The sequence below is a fragment of the Ascidiella aspersa genome, chromosome 6 (assembly GCF_963924565.1).
Source record: "Ascidiella aspersa chromosome 6, kaAscAspe10.2, whole genome shotgun sequence".
In the NCBI taxonomy this organism is placed as follows: Eukaryota; Metazoa; Chordata; class Ascidiacea; order Phlebobranchia; family Ascidiidae; genus Ascidiella; species Ascidiella aspersa.
The window spans coordinates 21,891,074-21,908,009 of record NC_139452.1 but is presented as its reverse complement, the minus strand read 5'-3'; the positions used below and the strand labels follow the sequence as shown (position 1 = coordinate 21,908,009).

General features: G+C 35.4%; 2 protein-coding genes across 3 annotated transcripts; one reads left to right on the top strand and one right to left on the bottom strand.

The window, feature by feature from the left end:
* Nucleotides 1-704: 704 nt before the first annotated feature.
* On the bottom strand, nucleotides 705-6,444 carry LOC146140776 (methyltransferase HEMK2-like). Its single transcript, XM_083391780.1, has 5 exons — nucleotides 6,272-6,444; nucleotides 3,947-4,033; nucleotides 3,754-3,844; nucleotides 3,499-3,683; nucleotides 705-3,061 (listed from the first exon to the last, which is right to left on the bottom strand). Exons 1-5 carry the CDS (start codon nucleotides 6,397-6,399, stop codon nucleotides 2,908-2,910), a joined length of 645 nt encoding a protein of 214 aa, XP_083247906.1. The 5' UTR covers nucleotides 6,400-6,444; the 3' UTR covers nucleotides 705-2,907.
* A 1,634-nt stretch (nucleotides 6,445-8,078) lies between these two features.
* On the top strand, nucleotides 8,079-16,694 carry LOC146140775 (cytochrome P450 2U1-like). Of its 2 annotated transcripts, XM_083391251.1 has the most exons (10): nucleotides 8,079-8,696; nucleotides 9,511-9,608; nucleotides 9,821-9,899; nucleotides 9,989-10,223; nucleotides 10,672-10,839; nucleotides 11,333-11,466; nucleotides 11,556-11,660; nucleotides 14,394-14,525; nucleotides 14,728-14,925; nucleotides 15,420-16,694. In XM_083391251.1, the coding sequence occupies exons 1-10, from the start codon at nucleotides 8,543-8,545 to the stop codon at nucleotides 15,599-15,601; spliced, it is 1,485 nt and encodes a 494-aa protein (XP_083247377.1). In that variant the 5' UTR covers nucleotides 8,079-8,542; the 3' UTR covers nucleotides 15,602-16,694. The 2 variants fall into 2 exon arrangements, with proteins under 2 accessions (XP_083247377.1, XP_083247378.1); XM_083391252.1 differs by lacking the exon at nucleotides 8,079-8,696 and having other exon boundaries at nucleotides 8,710-9,608; nucleotides 9,856-9,899.
* The last annotated feature ends 242 nt before the right edge of the window (nucleotides 16,695-16,936 follow it).

Sequence of the window (16,936 nt, the reverse complement as noted above, 5' to 3'; positions counted from 1 at the left end):
TTTGATCAGTAGGGTAGCAACCGAAGGGTCTTATGATAAGTTAATTCTATGACAAACAAAAAACACTGAAAAAAGCACACATTCTGAATAAATTACCCTCTTTGCCGTTTTTTTACCGGGCAAAACGGACCCCATTAATAAAAGATAGTTTAACTGCCTTGTTGTGTGAAAATGGCGGGTCAACGATTTTTGTTTAGGTTCGTCTAAATTTCGGGAATACTTTCACAAGTTGCGTTACAACGTGACGTCCTAATTCAAGTCATGGTATAAATGGTGCCTTATAAGTTAAAAATATTTCACAAAAGTAGAACAAAACATACAAGATAACCAAAATAGGACTATATAGGCTACGTATTAAAATTGTTGCATTAAAGTTAAATGGTTCTAACTAGGTCGTACAAAATGTCTGCCAAGTATTAAAACAATTAATTATCAATCGACCTTTTTACAACAGATAAATTTCTGATTGTTAGCTTGAAAACCCCATTTCTTTAAAATCTCTAAACTTAACAAGACCAATTGTAGCGTATAGAGGTCTATATAGTTAGGTGTAAGTAGGCGCTGACCCTATATACGAGAGTCGACGGCTGCCTTAGTCTCTTACAAGTTCTTAATCCGACTCCAAACGAACAGGTTGCTAGAATACCTGTCCTTAACTTCTTGTACTCTAGGCAAAGTCAATCCACTCAGTAGATAATTCCCCGTTCAATATATTAACAGATCTCAGAAACACGACGATAAACGAAGCGGTGATTCAAGCCGCTAATCAGTAAGACAATTTCAGTACGATGCTGAAGGTAGAATAAATTGTGACACGGAAAGCAATTGGCTAGCCGCTGCGGTCACACGTCAGTGGACAACGGTCACGTGTATAGTGACGTAAAAGTAGGCTAAATGCTACAGAATCCCCCTTCCAATGAACAAGTCAGACGTAGAAAAGGTGAACAGACCCTTATCTACAAATTATTTGGCAAAAAAATTAACTTTACCTTTACTTGAACTTAAGTAGTAAACACATACTTTTACTGTACTATCCTTATATCAACATTACCAAACACATAAAAGTAAGTGATTCGTTTTGCCCCACCTTCCCTATATATTCATATTGCCCTCTCTCTGGGAAATTTTCTGCGGGTGCCCCTGCCAAGGCCCACAGTTAAAATAAGCATTTTAGGATGAAAAGTGCCTATGGTTAAAAAATTACGTATTACAACCGGCCTGAAAATTGTGCTTTGTTACGATACCGTATATTCAGAGGACATTGAAGGTCTGTAAAATATATACAGATAATGACACCGGGTTGTTTTCGGAGCAGCAACTAACGTTGTCCTAATTGCAAACCGATGCGTTAAAAATAAGGACAAAAAGTCAATAATTTTGCCATTTCATAGCTTTTCAGAGTACGGATAGTCTCCTTTTCTTTGGTACAATAGTTGAAATTAAATTGTTATGTATTTTCAGACGCGCTAACCGCCTGGTTGTTTATTATGTTAAAAATTATTTGTTTTCAATATTAAGGAAATTTCAAAAGTTACACTTGGATTATTGCTGCGTACGCTTAAAATGTCTGTCAGTAAAAATCCCTGGAAACACTATGGCGCGTCAACCCGGTCGCGGAGCATTACCTTACAATGACAATTTTCATCTAGATTCGGCAGTGATATAATCACCAATGGCCTCAGATAAAGATGTTCAACCCCGGTTCAAGACGCGGTGTCCTAATTAAAAAAAACTTACTATTTAAGGGCAAAAAAGTAGACCCCGCGCAAAATATTTCAACCTACAATCCTCCTTTTGGAAGATGCAAGACAAATTTGTTAGGTGTTAAATTCAGGGCTGGGGAGCCGGAGCTGGAGCCCGGAGCTAAGTATTTTCTCTGGAGCCAGAGCCGGAGCCGGAGCCATTGTTATTATTTTTGTGGAGCTGGAGCCGGAGCCGGAGCCCTTTTTATTATTTTTGTGGAGCTGGGGCCATTTTTCAATTTGTGGTGCTAAAGCTAAGAAATTATATTTTGTTCCATCTCCAACGTTAGTTAGCCAAAAACAATTTTTAAAACTTGCCGTTGAATAAGTGACTGGTGGCACTGGAGCTGGAGCCGGAGTCATTGGGTGTGTGTTTGATGGCTCTGGAGCTGGAGCCGGAGCCAAAGGATTGAGTTTTACGTCTCTGGAGCTGGAGCCGGAGCCATTGTTATTATTTTTGTGGAGCTGGAGCCGGAGCCGGAGCCCTTTTTATTATTTTTGTGGAGCTGGGGCCATTTTTCAATTTGTGGTGCTAAAGCTAAGAAATTATATTTTGTTCCATCTCCAACGTTAGTTAGCCAAAAGCAATTTTTAAAACTTGCCGTTGAATAAGTGACTGGTGGCACTGGAGCTGGAGTCATTGGGTGTGTGTTTGATGGCTCTGGAGCTGGAGCCGGAGCCAAAGGATTGAGTTTTACGTCTCCGGAGCTGGAGCCGGAGCCATTTAATAATTGCTGGATGGCTCCGGAGCCGGAGCTAATGCTATTTTACGGTGGCTCCCCAGCCCTGGTTAAATTTAACTTAATTGGCAACAGGTTATTAGACTCCCAAAACTAGAATCGTAGCCAACAGTAACTGTATAAAGCAAAACAATTTTGCGCTTCGCGCCGGTTTCTATTTATTATTTTAGTGTAGTTTTTGCGCAATTGGCGAAACTTTCGTTGGTGCTCAAATTGAAATGTTCAAAGTTGGATATCGGATTCATATATTCGATTTCAAACTGGATTCGCACTTCATGCTAAACAATGTCAACTTTAGCTCGTATAATGTATGAATAAACCAATAACAAAAAAATAAAAATGGTAAAAATAATTATGTTATAAAATTCCCTATGATGTTGTGGTTTAACATCTTACAGCATCTTTGGACGTGATCCTGAAAATCACTACAGGGGTACTCTCCAAAACTTCATTATTGACAAAACCTCTGGTCCACTTCGGCGACAAATAACAATCTTGCATTCAAATCCCATTTCTTTAAACAAGGTTGCAATTTCTTGTGGATCATTTTCTTTTATAACCACCAGGAAAAACATACCTCTGAAAACCAATACATTTCCCAATAAAAAGGTTCAACAATGCAGTACTACAACTCTTTCGATCACAAAACAAGACAAATGATGTGATAAAGTAAACTAAGGCTTTATAAAAGCATCCTTATTAACTGTATTTGCATAAGCTAACTATTATGCTTAGGTATCTACATAATTTTAAATGTCCATATTAAATCTAAATTAAAAATATTAAAAAAGGTTTTACACACAAACCTATAAAATATTGCACTAGTGATCGCTTTTTTATTATGTAAACCAGTGGTTCTCAACCTTTTATGGCTTGTGGGACCCCTCAGAAATAATAAATAAAAGAACCACTGATTTAAACTATAAATATAAGAATATTTCTGTTCTTAAATTTGTAATCAGTAAAACTATATTTTATTGTAAAAATCTTGAATAAAAAGTAAAAAGTTTATATACCTATCAGATAAGAGAAGTGGTACATAAGGAAAGAAACGATCCATGACCTCACGGCCCTTGGTACCACCAGCCCATGCTCTTGCTACATTCGAAGCTGTTACTTCCGCGGAAGGTGTAACCACATAAGGTGGATTAAATACTAACAAATCTACAGAATGGTTCAGAACAGGCAGAAGTCCGTCAACCTAATATTAATGTAAAATAATTGATTTGACTAACATGTCAAAGTATTACACCAAATACCAATAAACATACCAAATCTGTTTTTATAACATCAATATTCACTTCATTGGTTTTTGCTGTTAATTGCGTACAGTTTGTAGCCTGTCCATTTCTATCAGTGCATCTAAAAATTAAAAGAATACCAAAATTATTCATATTACGGACAAGCAGACCCATGCCTAGTGATGGTTTATCTAAAATATGAATATAAAAGTTTTATACTTACAAATGAAGAGAAGGTTTGACGAGAAGTTGTGCTAGGAATGCTGTAACCGCTCCAGATCCACTTCCCACTTCCAAAGTGATTGCTGGCCTTTAAGTTTGTAGATATTACATTAGGTGCACTAAAATGATGAATGTTTTTTCTTGCAATAGTATTTAAAAATAAATTGTTTAAAAGTAATAGGCCAAAATGCATAATAGGGCATGTGCACAACTTATAATTTTTAAATCAGTATGTTTGTCTCAAACTCTAAATTGCACACCAACATCACAGAAAATTTAAACTTGGTTTGTAACTGCTGTTAAGTTCAGATGGATTCCGAACCTCAAATAAAACCTTTATTGCACAACTGCACACCTGAAAATTAAGGCAATTTTGTTGCAACACCTTGTTTCGAAAGACACACACACAAAAAAGAAACTTGTTCAGTTGCTCTCATGGCACCAGATGCAGCAAGAATTTTAAATATTACAGTTGAATAACTTAAACTTATTTGCAATATACCCCAAATGCTAATTGTATTCTAACTCACAAGATGTTGTATACCAAAGCTATATAAAGCATTTGTTTAAACCAGAGGTTCTTAGCAGGGTTGCGCGAGTCCATTTTCGGGGTGTGGGTACCACTACAATATTAAAGTTTAAGTGTTAATTCTGCCATTTTGTAGTCTTATGCTTTACATTAAAAGTACATATTTCTAGTCTTTAAACTGTGAAATGTAGTGTCATGATTTGACAATATGCAAGTTTTTGAGCTGCTAATTTTTAAAAGCTCTTGTTATCTAGGCCCTTTAAATTCTATTTGCTACTTTTACGGCCCACTTTGGGTGTGTTTGGTCACAACAATGTGCTACAGTTGACAGGAATCGAGTTGTGCAAAAGTAGATGCTGGACACCGGGCCATTGCTCTCAAGAAAACTATATTGTTTGCAAAAACCTAACTGCAAAATGTTTTTTCTGCTTCACACAAATCTTTCAGTTTATAGTTTTCGTTTGTTCAAAATTGTAAACATATATTAGCTCTAGGTGTGTAAAGCATTGTTTGTGTTTGCCCAGGCAAAGCACAATTTTTGGCAATTTAGATAAAAGTTATTGACCTTCCCAAAATATATTTCTTAACTACCTTTTCTCTGTGGCAGCAGTTTAGCGCCGGAGGTGTTTTTCCATATTCGCGGATCTATAATTTTTATAATGTACTGAGAACTTTGGAGCCAAACGAACACATTTTGAGCAAAGGCCAAAAAATAATCTTTACCAAATGCAATATATTGAGCATCAGCAATGTGTATTTTTTTGGGTGCTTAACACAGGATGTGAATTAAATTAAATTTTAGACGATTTAAATCAAATAAAACACAAAGTTTTTTGCTTTGCGCAATAAGAATTTCTCTTATATTTTAATATATTTAGAACATTACTAACTTGCTTTGGCGCTGGTCTACAATCCTACTTTGCGCGTGGGAGATGATTTTGCAGCTTTAAATTGCGCGTCGGTAATAACATTTCTATCCAAATGTGCGCGGCTGTAAATACTTTAATTGTAAAATTTGCATGGCTGAAAATGAAGTACTATACTGAAAACCGTATGTGTGACAAAAGTTTTGCACGTTTAAGCGATTTTTCGTGGCTGACCGCATATCACATTGATTTTACACAAAATATGCGGCGTGGCTGACCGCATCTGAGTTGGAAACTACGCGGGGGATTTATCCTTACTTTTCAACCTGGATCGAGCTGGGGTTTATAGTACTAGTAACACTATTTGGGTCCAGGTGCCACTTAGCGATTGATTGGGTCAACTTTTTAATTATAATTTTCTCCAATATTTTCTTCTTTCTTGCGATTTCAATTTTGACAACTCATTTCGTTACTGTAAAAAGGGTGGTATTCAGTGTTTTTTTTAAGGTGTTTTGGGGCAAATTTCTCCAGCGGTTTCCCAAATTTTGGACTTGCAACTTTTTGGTATTTAAATGAAACACTTGCGGTCTCTTAAAACTACTTAGCGGTCACCCAAACCAAACCTTAAAAAAAACCCTGGTGGTACTAAATACCGAATGGAACCACATGGGATCGAATGCTAACGAATGCCAACCAAACTAAACGTCTGCTTTACTCCTAAATCTGATTTAATTTTACACTGAAGCATATCTCTACCATTCGGTATTTAGTACCACCCCTGTAAAAAAAAGTGTTAGGATCCTTGACCAGAGCCATTGCTTTTGTTATGATACCTTGTTAATGTCTTTGGGGACGCAAGGCATAGAACAATTATAAAAGTGTGCACGCCAATACAAAGTTAAACTATGTGTTGGAAATTACAAAAAAATACCTTATGTTATTAATTTCTTCTTGGTTTTCTTCCAAGGCATCTAAAAGCAAAAATGTATCTTCAGCAGGTTCGTAAACGTCTGGAAAGTCTTTGCAGTGGCTGTAGTCTGGTGTAACAAACTTCTTCATGGAAAATAGTGCACTCGGCAACTTTTTTTTTCTTACAAACAAAAATATAACATTTAATTTTCACGTGTTTATATTTTTTGGAACTATAAGCATTCCAGTTGTAAAAATGGGAATTCCCCACCATTGTACAGTTTCGAAGATAAACGGGGAGTGTTTTGGATTTTTATTGGGCCGCATGGTAGCCGTTTGTTCATTGCACTGTATTTTAAAAGTTGGTGTAACTAAGAATTTTTATATTGTCGCGTGCAGCTAAATGTGGCCCTGATAGTACCTGTCAAACTAAATTTGAACGCAAGAGTTTTCGCGCTTCGCGCGTATAATCTTTATTTCATAGTATGTTTTACAGTGCTTTCGGAATCAATGCGCCGTGTAATATTTTACCTTTTTTGGTGTAAGTAGCCTAACGCTGGCTGAACTTAGACTCCCAGCGAAATGCAATTTCTACAAAACTATATCTAGTTTAGGTCGCATTTTTTTGCGTTTTGCGCGATGAACTTGCTTGAGTTGCATAATACCCAGTGTTGTAATGACTGCCCGTTTACACTACAGCTGCACTGAGCTGAGCAAAGCGTAATTTGAATTTCAATTCTATTGTGGCGAGCGTTTCACGCTTTGCTAAACTCAAGCCTAGGGTTCCTCTTTTTCCCGGATTTCTTCACTCCCGGGAAACGGGATTGAAAAATGAAACTTCCCCGGAATCCCGGGAATCCGGACGAAAAAATTATACCTAAAATTATGTCATGAAGACGTTTGAAATTATTTTATATTAGTTCCAAACATTTAATTAAGCTCATTTATGTTCTGTAGTATTGCTTCTGCAATCTTGCAAGACCTTCTCGTATTAAAGTCAGGACCCTTATTTGTTATTATTTTCAAAAAGCGCATGCAGGGCGCATTTTATTGATAGAATATTTTTGTTCCGCTGGTAAGCGCAAATAATGCAACAGACAATGACGTTAACATGGTTAGTACTATTTTTCGCGCTCCATTTCTGCACGTAAAAATTTATGCAAAAAAAAATACCGCATACCCACCCGATCCGTTAGAAATTAGTGCATTTCTAAGCAAAAAGGTCTACGGCAATTAGGGCATCCAATGGCAGAAAAGTCTAGACTTTTAGCCCTTGAGGTCCTGGCAATGCACTAATTTGGACCTGGCATTAATAACACTTAACCCACCCTAACCCAAACACGAACCCGAACCCAAATAATGTGCGTTAATGTAATAATTATTTGAATGCTGGGGGAAAAGCCAAAACTCGGGTGGGCATGAGATAGTTTCTCATCTATGGTACCATAGGGTTGTTACGTCACAAAATGAGATATTAGGGCCTAAAGTTCAACGCACATTATTTGGTTAGGGTGCTGGTTAGCGTTTGGGTTTAGGTAGGTCAAGTATTATGAAACTTAATCTTTTGAAGCACATTGTTAAGTCAAATTAGTACATTGTCCGAGACCTAAAAGTCGGACTTTTTGATCCTTTGGATGCACTAATTGTCTTAGACCTTTTTGCGTAGAAATGCATTAATTTCTAACAGATCGGGTGGCATACCATATAACGCACATTATTTGGGTTAGGGTGCGTGTTAGCGATCGGGTGAGGGTGGGTCAAGTCAAGTGGTATTATATTTATTATTAATAATTGTTTCGCCAGCTGGACAGGCACAACACAGATAGCCTCTGGCGCGCCGCAAAGCGCTTTTATGTTATGAATGTGAACGGCGCTGCGGCAAATGTCAAGGCAGTTAAGCAGCATATCTGGATGAATATATGTAACGCCGCCACCGCCACCGCCACCCAGATAGATATTTTGACGATTTTTTGTCATCAGAATTCATAGTCCTACAAAAGTTAATAAAAAAGTTAGGTATATAACTTCCCGATTGATGTGTGCAGACAAATTGCACCTTTTATTAAATGCAGACTGGGTTTGAAGTTGCTTTTGTTGCTTGGTGTTTAAATGTTGTTCTGATTGTTTTTTTGTTGCTGTGACTTTCATCTGACCCATGACTTTAAAACCTTACCTTACATGTTACCTCAATGTAGTTTCATTAATTCTTTTATCTGTATACTTGTGCAGCCTGGCTCCGTCTGTTGTTGTATTTCCTTAATGCTTGTAGGTCTCACAAATGTTGTGATAAAAAATGGAACTTTTCTTGTGTATTGCAATAGCACTTTTGGCGTTGTTTTTTTGGACTACAATCACAACCACATACAGGCCCAGGGGGTTTCCCCCTGGGCCTAGGCCATTGCCATTTATTGGAAGTATTCACCACGTTACTCCAAATTCTAATATCAGTAGGTGTTCTACTTAATATTGTAACACTAATAACACTGTGTCTAGTGAAATAATTTATTGTGTGTGTGAACTTTTTTTTAATATTCGCATAAATATATAGATATACTGTACATAACAACTAATGGCTGATTCGAAACCACAATATGTTGCTGTGTTTTGTGGCTATACTTGCTAACCTATTTGTATTGTGATTCTTTACTGAAAGTTAGAGGCTTGGGAAATTTACTGATTTTCATTGCTTGGGTGTTTGCATATTATGCTGTTTGGACACCTTTCCACACATTTTTCTGAACCCCCCTTTTTTCTCTCTTTTTTCTGAAAAGGGAGAGTGGGTACAGCTTTTCTTTGCAAGAAAGTAACAACCAGGCCGATTTTTTTTCTCACTCTGTAATGCAGCATTTATAAGTTCATTGCGTTTAGTTAGAACAGGGGTCCTTAAAAAACATTTTTGTCATGAATATATATTAATGAATTTTTGTTTTGCATGGTCAGCATAAAATTTTTAGGGCAAGAGTCAATTTATTAAAGGAGTAACAAACATTTATCGATTATTTCCTAAAAAAACTATTATGTATATATATGCAACTTTAAATTAGGCTTCCATGGCCTCCAAAAAGCGAGAAAAAAACCCAAGGCATCCATGTACCCTAGATTAAAATAAAATTGACAGTGTTTATATAAGTATGGGCCAATCTATAAATTAGGATTTTTATACCTTTATCATCTATTTTAAGTGTCAGTTAAATATTTTGATTTAGTGACCAATAGAATGCCAGACTGTGCAAATTTTAAATGTAGTTGGTTGTGTTCCAGAGTTGCCTTTACTGCATCAAAAGTTTGGTAGAATCGTTGGCTTTATATTCAATCACCGGAAGATCATATCAGTTTCTGGTCTTAAAGCTATTAATGAGGTATATAATAGAAAAACTGTTGTCGCAAAGTAAAACATTGTAATTCCTTTATATGTACAAATATATACATACTAGCTTTTATTCCATAATTGTGTTAAAATCCTATTATAATTTTAGTAAATATATTATATATTGGCTAAAAACCATGGGGGCTTCATTCAAATTTTTTTTATTTTTGGGAATTGAATAATATTAGTACTATTTTAATTTAGGTGATGATTCTTAATCCAAAACCATTTTCGTCTAGGCCAGTTGCAGTAACATCATCATTAAGGGGGAAATATCTTGATGGTAAGAACTATAACTACTAATTAAGTTTGAAGTGATGGGTATGATAAATATCCATATCAACCTATGTTTTGCGATAAATAATTTTTAAGGAATTGTATCTGCACCCTATGGAGTTAAGTGGGCTGCCCATAGGAAACTGTTTCACACTGCACTGAGAAGCATGGGTCTGAACAACAAAGGCTTTGAAGCTATCATAGGTGAAGAACTTCCCTATTTCATTGAAAAACTTGATGAGATTTCCCAATCAGATCAATTTGTAGAGCCATCTGAAGCATTGGAATATGCTGTTTTAAATGTTCTCTCTTACTTTACATTTGGAAATCGGTAGGAATAAGTTTAAAAAAATATTTTTTTTACGTTATTTCTTGAAACCTGGTGACAAACAAGTAGAAACTAAAATTCAAAATAATACTTGCTATCTAAATACGTTGCTATCTATACTTTGTTTTATCCAAAAAAATTAATTTAATTTAAAGTTTGTTTGTTGATATAATTGAAGAATTTTCTTTAACTGCAGTTTATTATATATATTGTGTATTTGGTTGGTATTGTTTAATAATAATATTACCAAGTCCAGACTGCATTTCCTAAATTGTTGCTGCCAAAGTTTGCAAAAAAATGTTTGCTGAATTCTGAAATTTATAAGCTATAAAGGGTTTCGTTGTAGCCACAGCAATATTTATTGACAAATTACGGTACTGGTATGGTTTTTAGTCAGCATTCAAGAAAACACTATAATGCAATCGGCCAACAGTAAATAAATGTCTGATAGGTACTCTTATGGCGATGAAAAGTTCAAGGTGCTTTTAAAAGAAAATAAATTCTTCTTTGAGAAGATAACTCATTTGGTCAATGTCGGTTTTCTGTTTGCAGTATTTGTACCTTTTCTAAATAAAATATGGATGCCAAAGTCTTCAAGGGAGGTTAAAGAAAGTTGCATGTAAGTGTTGTTGTGTTTTAAGTAAGAAATACTGCTTACAGGAGGGACAACATAGCGTGTGATAACAATCTAAGCTGCATCTACTCTTTCTGTACTGTTTGGTTTCATTTTATAACCATAAATTAGTAGGCATGGATTAACCCACACTTAATACACTACAAGTCTACAATCCAGCCTATATTTTTAAACCAATTTTTATCTTAGACCAGTATGTTTACTATATCATTTACACAGCATTATGCAGGGCAAATTGGTTTAAAACTGCTCAACAGTGTTATTAATATTTGCTAATTAAGTACATGTCAATACAAACTTAAATTTCCAAAAGCCACCTACCCTGGTCCCTGGTATTACGTTTTTTAAACCAGTCCTTGTTACATTGTATTGCACATTATAATTTATTTGATAAACCACATCAAGCTAAAACCTATATTATCGTTCTGCTTCAGCATAAGGTAAATTCTTACTAAGAATATATATTTGTTACTTGCAGAAAAATTAAAGATTTTATAAAATCAGAAATTAGGTATCACAAAGACACAATTGATCAAAAGCACCCAAGAGATTTAATAGACTATTATTTAATTAAGATGCAATCAAGAAACTCAAATCTTTATACTAATGATGGTAAGGTAGTGCATCTTATGATTGCTGGTTTTGAATTATAATTAAATTTCGGCATTTGCCATTTACTTATGTAACGGTTTTGTTTTTAGGTTTAGAGATGACAATATTTGATTTATTCCAAGCTGGCACAGAAACTATTTCAACTACTTTAAAATGGGCTGTTTTGTTTATGGTCAACAATCCTGACATTCAAGGTTAAAATCATTTGAAAACTAATATATCAATAAATTTATATTATTGTAAAAATTATTTATTATCAGATTGGTAAAAACAATATAAATAGTATGTTTAAGTTTTTAATGGCCCTAGTTGCTCCTAAAAACTAATGACATTAAAACAAAACAAAACAGTAGAGTACTTAAATAAACTGGACAACCACATGAAGTTATGCAAGGCAAGAAAAACACACAAAAAAAATTATTAAAAAAATTGCTTAATTGCGTTCTAATAATAGCCTTAATTTTTGTTCAGTGACGTGTCTTAACAATTTAAATTGTGGTATTTAAAAGTTGGCATTTAAAAAACAGTAGCACGCAATGTTATCTTTCAAACTTTCATATTATCTTAAGTTGTTGTTCCAAGTGACTAAAACAAGATGAATTAAAGTGCGATGACTGTAATGCTGTATAAGTGAATTTTATACTTTTTAATCTTTACTTCCCTTATTAACCAACTAAATCGCTTTTTAATACAGGCAGTTATCCTGCAAGTGATGAAATGTGAAGGAAAGTTATGAAAGTTATTAAGAAGGTTTCCATTAACACCAAATTTTTATTCCAAAAAATCTTTATAATCCGTGACAATCATTGCACCTCACTTTTTTCATTAATGAAAAATACCAGCATCAATATTTGTATACTGAACAGTGACTGTCGCCTAAAAAACTGTTGTGGCCTAAAATTAGGCAGATTCAATTTTGCACAAACCAGGAAGGGGAGAAAATGTGCTTAGGGGATTTTGATATTGGGATAGCACAGTAAAATTATTTGTTACTTAAGGTCAAGTAAAGGCTAAGTTACTTTTTTGCTGAATAATTCGTGTTTAAGAGCCTGTTCATTAAATTTGATACAGTTGGACTTTTTAAGTTAAGTAATTTGCAATAAATTAGATTTTATTCATAACATAGTGTTGGGGCAAAATGGACCCCTAATTGGGGCAAAACGGACCTCTAAAGGTAGTCTGTTATTAATGGTGTAACTTAACTTTTGGCCAAGAGTGACATATCAAATTCAGTAGTTTTAATTAGGAGCGGATAGAGTGGCTTACTGTGTGGTGTTTTTGTGCAACTACGCCGGAAGTAGACGGATGTGATCACAAACAGCGTTTGTAAAAACATGATCACACATAGTAAAGTATCACCTCTCTGTGAATATAGATGCTACTTGTCAGCTAAATGAGCCACAAAATAAACATGCCGAAGAGCCGCAGTTTTACCAGTCTTGATTCGGGTCTAAAAGCCACGTTTTATATTTATTGTGTTTAGGATCAATACCTTTTAATTAAGTTTGTTTCTTTTTTGTTTTTCCGGCATCAAGTATAAATTAATTTTATTTGCTTAAATTATAAAGATGATGAAATTGCCAATATTGCAAACATTGTTAGCCCACAGCAACTCCACGTATACAGAAATGAGCAAATTAAAGCAAAATCAAAACTACAGAAACTACTCAAGCCATGTGGCAAAAAGTGTAACACTAAGTCCTAAGCATATTAAGCATGAAAATAGTTTGTTGTAGAGCAGGGGTTTCTTTTTTTCACAAAAACCTGCATTCACAACAAAACTTTGTATTTTGTTTATCTGGTTTTGTTTGCAAAAAATTCTCCCGAAGCCTATTCATTGTTACGTAACTATCCCTGTTGTTTCGTATCATTACGATCTTCAAAACACAGGTCAAGTCAATTGTCAACAAGAAGCACAGTTGCTTTGAAAAGCGGTACAACGCTGTGGGACAGTGGCCGTTATGTCAAACGATTGCTCTTGATAGATATCAACTACTACAAAATGCTAGTTGTACGATCAAAATATGCTTGGATCAAATTAGTTGTTTTGCAAGAAGTGGTACGCGTGGCAGTACAGAGCGTACAAGTGGTACGAGATCGTAAAAAGGTTGGGAATCCCTGTTGTAGAGTTTGTTGAACAAAGCAAACTGTAAATTTGTCATAGTTATAGCCTACGCAACGACATGCTTAAAACACGCCACGATAGTGCCGAAAACGTTATGTTATCACGTAGTGCCAATGCTATAGGGCAGTGGTCGGCAAACTTTTTTGTCTCGTTCCAAAATACTCTTTCCAGGGCTATTGAAGACCCACCACGTTAAACCACAACATCAACAAGGGCGGATCCAGGAATTTTGTTTGGAGTATCGGATGCAATTTTTTTAAATGGCGTCATAAAGCTATTTATCCTAAAACAAGCTGTTGTTAGCAAGCGAGTTCGTGCGCAAATATACAGCATAAATCAAGTTAAATCGTACGTCGCGCACAACGCGCGTTTATTTTGGCAGAACTTCATATTAAAAGATATGCGTGACACATGGAGGCAAATAAAATAAATTCGAATATTTCTGGAAATAGAATAGCTCGCGGCCACAGTTTGCCGTCCACTACTATAGGGTGACCTTTGCTAAATCGTAAAAGCTTGGCATAATAAAAGCAAGTGTCTGAAAATTACGAAACTTATTAAATGACCGACGAAAAGTAACTTATCGTGTCAAATAACCTTTTTTGCCTTGCACATGTTTTTGTTATATCCCTTTTTTCAGAGATGATTCGTCTCTTACACTGATGTCTGTGAAATATGGTACACCTGCATGGGGTTGATAAACTCTGTTTTCACCTATGCAGCCGCAAAAATCAATTTGCTCACTTATATTTGCATGTTTTATGAATATACCAATACCAACACTTCAATTTTGTTTCCTCAGAAAAAGTACATGCTGAAATTGCAAAGGCTGTAGGAACAGCAAATTACCCTACTTATGAAGACAAGCTCTTGATGCCTTACTCTGAAGCGGCTATACTTGAAGTACAAAGGGTTGCCAATATTATTCCATTGGGTAAGAGACGAGATCATAATCGTGTTATAAATATTTGTTAATTGTTGCACGTATCACTGACACATCTCGAATTGATGTTAACAAAATTATATAAAGTTAGCGCGATCAGATGTCTTTCACGAATTGGAGCATTTTAGTATGATTTATATTATCAGTTTTAAGCAAGGCTTCACTTTTCAGAGTCGCTTTTAATGTTTTGCAGGTTTGAGTCACATGACAACTGAAGACTGTCAAGCTGCGGGTTATAATATATCTAAGGGAACCACCGTAGTTGCTTGCTACAACTCCATTCACCACTCCCCTGAACATTGGAAAAATGCCGATCGTTTTGACCCAGAAAACTTTCTGGACCCGAATGGAAAAGTGGGAACTAGAAACGCGTTCATGCCGTATGGCGGAGGTATGCCAATCCATTGATATTAGGCCAGGGCAGGGGCGGGAAACAATTTCTTAATCACAGGCCAAAATCAACTCACCAAGCTCAGACGAGCCGTAAATTTTTTTTTAATTTTGTAGTAAATTATGTTTGTCTATTAAGCATTGAAGTATATTATTGATGTTTAGAGTGTTTATAAAATTACATTGTAAGGTATTTTCGCTTTTATTATGATAACTCTCAATCAGGGACGGACGCTGGATTGTTAGGCAAATAAAAATAAGTCAAACTATTCCCAAGAATGCAGCAACGCGCAAAGCGTGAAATTGGCTAGGGTAATCCCCTAGAATCCTGTAGCGCTGAGCCTTAACTATACTCTGTTTTGGCAACATGTATCTTGACATTTCTCTGAAAGATTAGGTTTTTTGGAAAGGAACCAATAGTAATATTCATACCCGATTTGAGTGTACTACAGACAGTCAACGTTTCTCTAAAAGACTTCGATTTGTTTTTGATAGGTTTACGAATTTGTCTGGGAATGAACATAGCCAAGCAGGAAATTTTCGTTTTCTTTGCCGCAATGATGCAGGTTTTTAAGTTTTCAACACCAGACGGGATACTTAAGTTTTCCGAGGTGCCTTGTGGCGGATTAGCATTACAACCCAAGCCCTATAAAGTGAAAATTACAAGAAGACTTTGATATGTTTATCGTTGTCGCTGGCCAGTGGCAATATGAAAGACTGATTCGCAGTTTCATGCACGGATCTTAGTGCATATTTGTATAGTTTAGCTTTATTGGATAAAACAGTGTAAAAATTTTCTGGACTTCGTAAACGTTACCTAGTAACTAACGTTACAATTTGGTCATAAAACGTGTCCACCATATTCTTATGTGACGTATTTCTGGTTGAATTCCTATAAAAATTGTGTTTTGCTCGTATTTACATTTTTTAACAAACCAGTGCCCATGTTAATATCCTAAAATTATTTAAAAGGATTCTGTAAATAGAACGCTCAATACAATCGCACATATTATATTGATTTGTTATTTACACAACCACTCGACTACATCAAGTTTTTACACATTCTTACCTCCATGAATACCATGCATACTGTTTTTCATACACCATTGTTTGTACTTTACTCTAGTGCATTATTTTTACACAGTGTGTCCCCGCGATTGTAAACGGTACTTTAGTAGGTGTCCCATTAGGTTCTGCACATTCGGGTAGTGGAGATTTTTATTTATTTTTCAAGTTTCAAGTAATAAATAAAAGCAACCAAAAATGTTTTGGGATGTTCTGGCCTTGAACAAAAACTTACGCTGCTATTACTTTATGACTTTCTTCAGTTTTTCCTAATGTGCTATTAGTAGACAACATGTTTTTTGCAATAATGCGCTGTATAAACTTTTTCTTGCTATATATTGGCAACCCGCCACGCAGTGAATCATTATATAAGCAATCTTCTTCAACAGCTGTTTATCTTAATGTGGTGTTTTCATTTCCTATTTACCAAGTTTACATTAGATTGGAAAAGCTTAATTCTGTTGGTTTACTCATTCACTTTCTTCACGCTTAGCTTTCCTCAATTTTACCTACACTTTTATTCGGTTTATGTGTCTTTATCTTCTATATTTTACATTGTTATTGACTTTACATCATTTTAATGCAAAGCGCGTATGTGGGCTAAAAATACTACAAGAAAAATTTGTTTTGGACGCTAATAACTCTCTCATTTTACTAACGTTTCACCAATATTATAAATAAATAAAATTCAGGATTTTCGTGTGAGCAAGGTCAGGCTTGAAAAACAACTATAGTCTTCTGTGATGAATGATCTCAAAAGACATTGTGTAGCTTATATCAGGCCTGCATAACGCGCGGTCCGCGATACAATAACATCTCTCAGTTGTTGCTAATATTTTAATCAGTGCGGACTTGCTTGTGCATTGCGCGATACCTATTTGTTTCTCGCATAATATTTAGAGTGTCTGTAGGCGTATAATAATAGTGTAGCACAAGACCAATCTACA